The 8,269-nt window shown below is 48.8% G+C and overlaps 3 protein-coding genes across 3 annotated transcripts in view; all 3 read right to left on the bottom strand.

Annotated features, from left to right (window-relative positions):
- Window positions 1–1,571: 1,571 nt before the first annotated feature.
- On the bottom strand, window positions 1,572–2,159 carry Pmar_PMAR002321 (hypothetical protein; the record flags this gene model as incomplete). Its single annotated transcript, XM_002779877.1, has 5 exons — window positions 1,572–1,614; window positions 1,661–1,779; window positions 1,820–1,963; window positions 2,011–2,093; window positions 2,141–2,159. The coding sequence occupies 5 exons, from the start codon at window positions 2,157–2,159 to the stop codon at window positions 1,572–1,574; spliced, it is 408 nt and encodes a 135-aa protein (XP_002779923.1).
- A 986-nt stretch (window positions 2,160–3,145) lies between these two features.
- Window positions 3,146–4,783, bottom strand: Pmar_PMAR002320 (hypothetical protein; the record flags this gene model as incomplete). The annotated part of the gene is made up of 1 exon (XM_002779876.1): window positions 3,146–4,783. The coding sequence occupies one exon, from the start codon at window positions 4,781–4,783 to the stop codon at window positions 3,146–3,148; it is 1,638 nt and encodes a 545-aa protein (XP_002779922.1).
- A 1,554-nt stretch (window positions 4,784–6,337) lies between these two features.
- The window catches only part of Pmar_PMAR002319 (hypothetical protein), a gene marked incomplete at both ends in the record, with an annotated part of 2,410 nt that continues 478 nt past the window's right edge, over window positions 6,338–8,269 (bottom strand). The window contains 7 exons of the mRNA XM_002779875.1: window positions 6,338–6,380; window positions 6,427–6,545; window positions 6,586–6,729; window positions 6,777–6,859; window positions 6,908–7,019; window positions 7,062–7,124; window positions 7,176–7,237. Of these exons, the coding sequence (XP_002779921.1) occupies window positions 6,338–6,380; window positions 6,427–6,545; window positions 6,586–6,729; window positions 6,777–6,859; window positions 6,908–7,019; window positions 7,062–7,124; window positions 7,176–7,237 (626 nt within the window). The remainder of the gene's footprint in view (window positions 6,381–6,426; window positions 6,546–6,585; window positions 6,730–6,776; window positions 6,860–6,907; window positions 7,020–7,061; window positions 7,125–7,175; window positions 7,238–8,269) is intronic.

Genomic DNA, 8,269 nt, shown 5'->3' with positions numbered 1-8,269 from the left:
AGGAGGATGTTCAGCATCGGGATGATAAACGGAGCTGCTAACTTTTCAGTACAACGCTACTGTGCGACTCGAAGCAGTTATGCTTTTCAACTCGATGCTCATGCCTAACGCGGGCAAATAAGCTTCGACTATAACTCCATCTACTATTACAATTCAGTGAGAGCACAAGCTCACTGAACAAATCCATCGTAGCTTCCCGAGGTGTACGGAGATGCAGTCGTGAAATACGTGAATCAGTTTCACGCGTAGTGTCCCATTCGTGAAGTGCGCTGTAGTCCCACCACTTCGTTCCATAACGAGGGTGTAATAAATGCCCTGTATATCACGCGAATCACGGATCAGTCAACTAAATACGTCAATATAAACATTTCAATCCGAGACGTCCATCTCAGGGGCGGAAAATGCTAGGACCTTGAGGTAAGGTCGAGCCGGCAGAGAGGTATCGACACTGTCGATTCGACAGTCTCGAAGTTCGGCTATAATGAATCATTACGCCTCACTACTTCCTTGTTGAGGAGTGGTAGCTTGTGAGAGGGTCTCCTGCGTAGAGGGTTTATCACCTGTAATTATATCTTCTCTTGTCATACGCGGAGAGTTGGACCTTAGGAGAGGGAGCAAATTGTGTCCATCTCCCTTGCATACAGCTTGTGCGACCTAGCGGTGTGCAAAATGAAATGATTCCGTGGAAATCCCTCCGGGGGGGTACTACAACCCGCGATCTTCGAAATAATGACCTGATGCTCTACTGCTTGGGCGCTAGGACACACGATAATATGAGCATTCTCAGCCCGGATGGGGGTTAGGAAGAGAGAAGGGTGCGACTGCACGTTCATAGGCCTCCTGTGCTGCCCCGCACAGCGGGGACGCCCAGCACACTCGGCCCACTTGTCGACGGAATTCAACTTTACTCTCTCGCTGGTTCACGTTGAACACTCTACTATACTGTTGTTGAATGTCGGTTGTCCAATAACATACATTGATTTCGTCAGTTGGGACTCCCAACTTGGGAGTAGTGGGTAGTGGGGCGAAAGCATGATACGTTGCTACAGAACTTGTGAGATCCGAAACTCTCAACCCCGAAGTTCTGTCGAAAATCTCTCCGGAACTTGCAACGCAGGATGCTTCGTTCCGCATAAGTAGTAGCGAGGTTACAGGATTCTCTCATCTGTCGCAGAAAATCACTTCGGTGCTCTCTGGGCCAGCGCCTCTGGCTGAGGACTCTCGCTTGACTACTCATGCCTCAAAACCATACTTATACGGAGTACTCATTTCGTTTACACTTAGAACTGGAACTCAAGCATAGATGATACCACAATTCCAACGACCTCGCGCATTTGAACATCGTTAAAACTCCCATACTGCTTGAAGCAGTCTGCTTCGTTATGCTGACCACCAGCGCATGCTATCGCCGGCCTCTCGACGACAGCAATACTCGACACAAATATTCTTAATAATGAGTCAAGTGCGGTCTGCATGGAGGAGAATTACTATAATCTCATTATAAGCTTCATCACATGCTTCTAATTATGCCAATAGACGGAGAAACCGCAACAACAACGATGATGATCATCTTAAGCACCATTGGGATTGCCACCATCCAACCGTCCTAACGCCCTGACAGTAAGACTAAGTCACAACAAGCTCCAACCAATGAACCCACCTAAGGCTGATAGGGTTCTTAATACGTGGCTTCACAACTATCTCGACTGCCGTCTTTTTCGGTGACCGAGCTGCCGCCGCGCACGCGCTCGCAGTAAACACTTGCGCCAGCTGCCGAACCTGACCACCAACTAAGACGAGAACAGACAGACAGTCCCACCCGATGAGGCTTGAACATAGTAAGAGAAGTCGTGGCGGGGATAACACCAGGATTGCGGGGCTTGCCGAGTTTCGAGGGTATTGCTCCTGGGTTCAGCGGTATTATCTTCGGTTGGAACGCTGAGGGCTTCAACGGTTGCCGCTCCTACCACACCAAGCACATCATTCAAATCCTTCAAGACCACCGCTCACCTTCGACTGAGCTATCCTCTCAGCCTCCATCTCCTCCACAATAGTCTCAACAACCGCAATGTTTTCCTTATCATTTTCCCCCTCTGAAAAAGATCGATTCATTAGCGCAGCGATGAGAGCTTATTCTGACTCGGCCCAAGCTCCGACATTCGAACACTCAGAAGAGATAAACCGCCGCCACCAGAACGCTTCGTCTTCGCAGATCGAACTGTGGCGATTACGGGTGGGCTACCCTCCACCATCTGAATGCGAACATGCTCTCGAAAGACTTGGGCGACTCCCACCTCCACGACGTGTGGAAGCTCCTCGGAGTTGTTCTCAACAATCGCTGCGTCCCCACAATTTTCCTGAAGAGTACACCAACCCGAAACGGAACACCTCGAGCCTCTAATAACCACCTGGGAGGCTTCACCGACTGAAAACTTCTCAACTTCGACACTACGTGCTGATCTCTGAGCATCTGACCGGTCAATAAATCCTCCCAGTAACAACAACATGAAATCCACCCCTCATTGCTTCCTTTATCGCCGTATTATAATCAGACATGCCCGCTATACCCGTCTTCAAAGCCTTCAGCTCATCTTGCGCCGACGAGAGTTCATGCAGTAGCCGCATCCTCTACCGGAGCACACTGGAGCACACGGTTTGTTATAGAAGTCCATCGCTGAGCTAAAGCGACTCATAAATGAATCATGTCGGAGGTGTTGCAAAGTACACCGTGTCGTCTAGCCCTGACATAGGTGATCAGCTCGGGTCGAATGATGTGGTTAGTTATGTGACACTCCTTACTGGTTAAAACACGACAGAACAATCTGAAAAGAGCCGGTTAACTTGTGAACTGAGATTCCTGAGCGCTAAGCTACGGGATTGCAGCGGATCAACCGCTGGCAGCATAGTGCATCAGCTAGGACAACGAAAGAGAGATCAGAATCGGCCCATGGTGCGCCACTCATCAGCTAACCCGACCAACGCGGAGTCAAAATGCTACTTCACGAGCCTAGGTGTGCTCCGTTATTCTTTAACAAAGTTCAAGACATGACAAGAGCATCATAATTTATTATATGAGATACTCATGCAGCTCTCACATGGGACTGCAACTATGCCCTCGATACACCGTCAACACCGGCTTGCCGACTTATCGCACTTTAACTGGACCAGCTTCCCAAATAGTCCAACTCCATGGCCAGTCATGGCTGTAGAAGCGAACGTCGACCCATACGTGGAGATTGAAGTGGGATTTGAATTGCCAGATATCCGATTTATGATCAACGGTGTTTCCGAAGATGTCCAGGGAAATACCCGCTCCGACAGCTACCGCCGAGACATCAATGCCCAGCTCACCATATGCTTTGACATCACCATTTTTCGAAGCATTGACCGCAACTTGACCAGAGAGTGTGGCTTTCAACGAAGGAAAGGGTTTAACAGTGATTATGACCGCGACCGACATTGCTATTTTCCCCCAGTAAGTGCCATTCCCACCTTTGCCTGCACCGGTAAGACATACTTGAATGCGCAAGCCTGCGAATTTAATATCAGCAGCCCAAACCAGGGCGCATCCAGCGGCTTCGAAAGCAAAGAGTAGAACCTCCGTCTTCGGCTGCTTCAAATGGACTGTGACGTTGAGGTGTGCTCTATTTTCCTCAATGGCTACATCGGTATAAGCCATATATACCTCGAGGGCCAGTAGCGTGTCGCTAGAGGCGTAACCAACATACAGGCAGTATGGACTGGCCGACTTGGTCACACCGCTCTTGCAAGCCGATGGTAACTCGAATTTCTCCTGCCCTTGTACAGGAGAGTTATACTTGTACAGGAAGAACTTATGTGCAGCAGAGCCACTGGGGAGGTGGAAGTAATCGATCGGTGCTACCGACTTATCTCCACGAATACGAGTCTTGTTCGACCTCCAGTCGTGGCTCTTCCCATCGTTGAAGAATAGACGAGCCTCTTCGCTAACCAAGCGGGTCTTGATGAACTCAACGTCCAGTTGTGGAGCCTCTACCTCCGCTGGTAGCCGATTGTGGCTCTTGACGATATCATACGCCGTGTGAATATCCTTCACGGCAACGTCCAGAGTTAATGCATCGTCGAGCTCTTCCCAATGAGTGACGTTGGACTCGAGATAGACTTTATCATTCTCGAAGGTGTTTATACCCAAGATCTTCACCATCTGCTTCTGATCCTTGTCAAGATAGAGAACCCAAGCGTTAGTGATCATACCAGTCTGAGCGAGGGCAGTGAAGTTGAGACCGGATTTTGGATCAACACCTTCTACTCCACTTCTGACCCATTTGTTAAGCTTCTGTCCACCTTCGTCTACCAAACCTTTATAGACCCAACCATCATCCTCGAGTGTACGATTGACATTGAGCCTGCGACCATCGGGTGTATCATTCTTTCGCCTGGTTCCCTCCTCTAAGAGGAATGACTGTTTATCAAAGAGTTGGAAGGTGCTGAAGTGGGTGTCGTTCTGGCTCATAAGGAGATACAGATACGGGTGACTTGGCGCTGCTTGAACTACCGCTTGACCGTCCTTGACGACGAAGATGTCTCGATGAACGGTGAACGACTTGTTATCATCCATACCAGGTAGGACCAGCCCTTCAGTCTCCATAGCCTTGGAGATGTGACATGCCATTGGGTTCCCCTTGATGTCCCTCATGTCGAGGTTGCAGAAATGTGTCGTCTTCATCTGTATGCGAACGTTGCCCATCTTGAAGGTACAAGCCACACCACATATCAATAGGACGACGAGGAGGATGTTCAGCATCGGGATGATAAACGGAGCTGCTAACTTTTCAGTACAACGCTACTGTGCGACTCGAAGCAGTTATGCTTTTCAACTCGATGCTCATGCCTAACGCGGGCAAATAAGCTTCGACTATAACTCCATCTACTATTACAATTCAGTGAGAGCACAAGCTCACTGAACAAATTCATTGTAGCTTACCGAGGTGTATGGAGATGCAGTCGTGAAATACGTGAATCAGTTTCACGCGTAGTGTCCCATTCGTGAAGTGCGCTGTAGTCCCACCACTTCATTCCATAACGAGGGTGTAATAAATGCCCTGTATATCACGCGAATCACGGATCAGTCAACTAAATACGTCAATATAAACATTTCAATCCGAGACGTCCATCTCAGGGGCGGAAAATGCTAGGACCTTGAGGTAAGGTCGAGCCGGCAGAGAGGTATCGACACTGTCGATTCGACAGTCTCGAAGTTCGGCTATAATGAATCATTACGCCTCACTACTTCCTTGTTGAGGAGTGGTAGCTTGTGAGAGGGTCTCCTGCGTAGAGGGTTTATCACCTGTAATTATATCTTCTCTTGTCATACGCGGAGAGTTGGACCTTAGGAGAGGGAGCAAATTGTGTCCATCTCCCTTGCATACAGCTTGTGCGACCTAGCGGTGTGCAAAATGAAATGATTCCGTGGAAATCCCTCCGGGGGGGTACTACAACCCGCGATCTTCGAAATAATGACCTGATGCTCTACTGCTTGGGCGCTAGGACACACGATAATATGAGCATTCTCAGCCCGGATGGGGGTTAGGAAGAGAGAAGGGTGCGACTGCACGTTCATAGGCCTCCTGTGCTGCCCCGCACAGCGGGGACGCCCAGCACACTCGGCCCACTTGTCGACGGAATTCAACTTTACTCGCTCGCTGGTTCACGTTGAACACTCTACTATACTGTTGTTGAATGTCGGTTGTCCAATAACATACATTGATTTCGTTAGTTGGGACTCCCAACTTGGGAGTAGTGGGTAGTGGGGCGAAAGCATGATACGTTGCTACAGAACTTGTGAGATCCGAAACTCTCAACCCCGAAGTTCTGTCGAAAATCTCTCCGTAACCTGCAACGCAGGATGCTTCGTTCCGCACAAGTAGTAGCGAGGTTACAGGATTCTCTCATCTGTCGCAGAAAATCACTTCGGTGCTCTCTGGGCCAGCGCCTCTGGCTGAGGACTCTCGCTTGACTACGCATGCCTCAAAACCATACTTATACGGAGTACTCATTTCGTTTACACTTAGAACTGGAACTCAAGCATAGATGATACCACAATTCCAACGACCTCGCGCATTTGAACATCGTTAAAACTCCCATACTGCTTAAAGCAGTCTGCTTCGTTATGCTGACCACCAGCGCATACTATCGCCGGCCTCTCGACGAGAGCAATACTCGACACGAATATCCTTAATAATCAGTCAAGTGCGGTCTGCATGGAAAAGAATTACTATAATCTCATTATAAGCTTCATGACATGCTTCTAATTATGCCAATAGACGGAGAAACCGCAACAACAACGATGATGATCATCTTAAGCACCATTGGGATTGCCACCATCCAACCGTCCTAACGCCCTGACAGTAAGACTAAGTCACAACAAGCTCCAACCAATGAACCCACCTAAGGCTGATAGGGTTCTTAATACGTGGCTTCACAACTATCTCGACTGCCGTCTTTTTCGGTGACCGAGCTGCCGCCGCGCACGCGCTCGCAGTAAACACTTGCGCCAGCTGCCGAACCTGACCACCAACTAAGACGAGAACAGACAGACAGTCCCACCCGATGAGGCTTGAACATAGTAAGAGGAGTCGTGGCGGGGATAACACCAGGATTGCGGGGCTTGCCGATTTTCGAGGGTGTTGCTCCTGGGTTCAACGGTATTATCTTCGGTTGGAACGCTGAGGGCTTTAACGGTTGCCGCTCCTACCACACCAAGCACATCATCCAAATCCTTCAAGGCCACCGCTCACCTTGGACTGAGCTATCCTCTCAGCCTCCGTCTCCTCCACAATAGTTTCAACAACCGCAATGTTTTCCTTATCATTTTCCCCCTCTGAAAAAAAATCGATTCATTAGCGCAGCGATGAGAGCTTATTCTGACTCGGCCCAAGCTCCGACATTCGAACACTCAGGAGAGATAAACCGCCGCCACCAGAACGCTTCGTCTTCGCAGATCGAACTGTGGCGATTACGGGCGGGCTACCCTCCACCATCTGAATGCGAACATGCTCTCGAAAGACTTGGACGACTCCCACCTCCACGACGTATGGAAGCTCCTCGGAGTTGTTCTCAACAATCACTGCGTCCCCACAATTGTCCTGAAGAGTACACCAACCCAATACGGGACACCCCGAGCCTCTAATAACCACCTGGGAGGCTTCACCGACTGGAAACTTCTCAACTTCGACACTACGTGCTGATCTCTGAGCATCTGACCGGTCAATAAATCCTCCCAGTAACAACAACACGAAACCCACCCCTCATTGCTTCCTTTATCGCCGTATTATAATCAGACACGCCCGCTATACCCGTCTTCAAAGCCTTCAGCTCATCTTGCGCCGACGAGAGTTCATGCAGTAGCCGCATCCTCTACCAAACTCTAGTAGTAGCAGTATTAATAGTAGTAGTAGTAGTAGTAGTAGTAGTAGTAGTAGTAGTAGCAGTGCTAGTAGTAGCAGTAGTAGTGCTAGTAAAGCCATGTAAAACGAAGGTTAAGGTTAAGAACCAGTTGGTTAGAGTGTTGAGATCTAAGGAGTCTGGAGAATTAGTCGACAGCGAGCTGATTAGAGATGAATATGAGGGAATATGGGAAGCTTCTCGGAGCTGGAGGTTGGAGATAGATGGAACCAACTCAATGCGGCAGTTGAGAGAGGAGTGGAAAGGGTCGAGCAAGATGGCGTGAAAAGAAAACCCTCGATAAGAGACGCGACTTGGGAAAAACGAGAATGCGAAATAAAGTGGTGAGGAGAATAGAGAGGAGACGAGCATGCTGAGCCTCTCAAACAAGTACAGAAGGGAGGTGAAAGGATGGTGAAAGTCCATAAGAGGAATTGGATTAAACAACAGACTGAGAAAGCGGAGGAGGCGGCCAAGGTGAATAATTTGAAAGAATTATACTCCATTATAAGGTTGCCGGGGGTGAGGGTTATAAAGGGGTGGATTTGACGGGGATGGATGTGAGTAATTTTGTTCGCCACCCCGAAGAATTATTAGGGGAGGGAGGAGAAAAGAGAAAAGAAGCGTATATGAGCAAGAGGAGATTCCAAATAGCGGAAGAGGTAGCTGAGGGAAAGGTTGATTCATGGGAAATAAATGTAGAAGCACCTTCAGATGAAGAGGTCGATACTGTGTGTAAGAAGATGAGGAGAAATAAAGCTGCAGGAGTAGATAAGTTACCGTCGAAATTGTTTAAAAACTCTGCGGAGAGTTGGAGAGTACTTGGGATAGTTATAAGAGCACTCTG

Source organism: Perkinsus marinus (assembly GCF_000006405.1).
Source record: "Perkinsus marinus ATCC 50983 genomic scaffold scf_1104296945236, whole genome shotgun sequence".
In the NCBI taxonomy this organism is placed as follows: domain Eukaryota; phylum Perkinsozoa; order Perkinsida; family Perkinsidae; genus Perkinsus; species Perkinsus marinus.
This window is presented reverse-complemented; position numbering and strand designations above follow the sequence as displayed.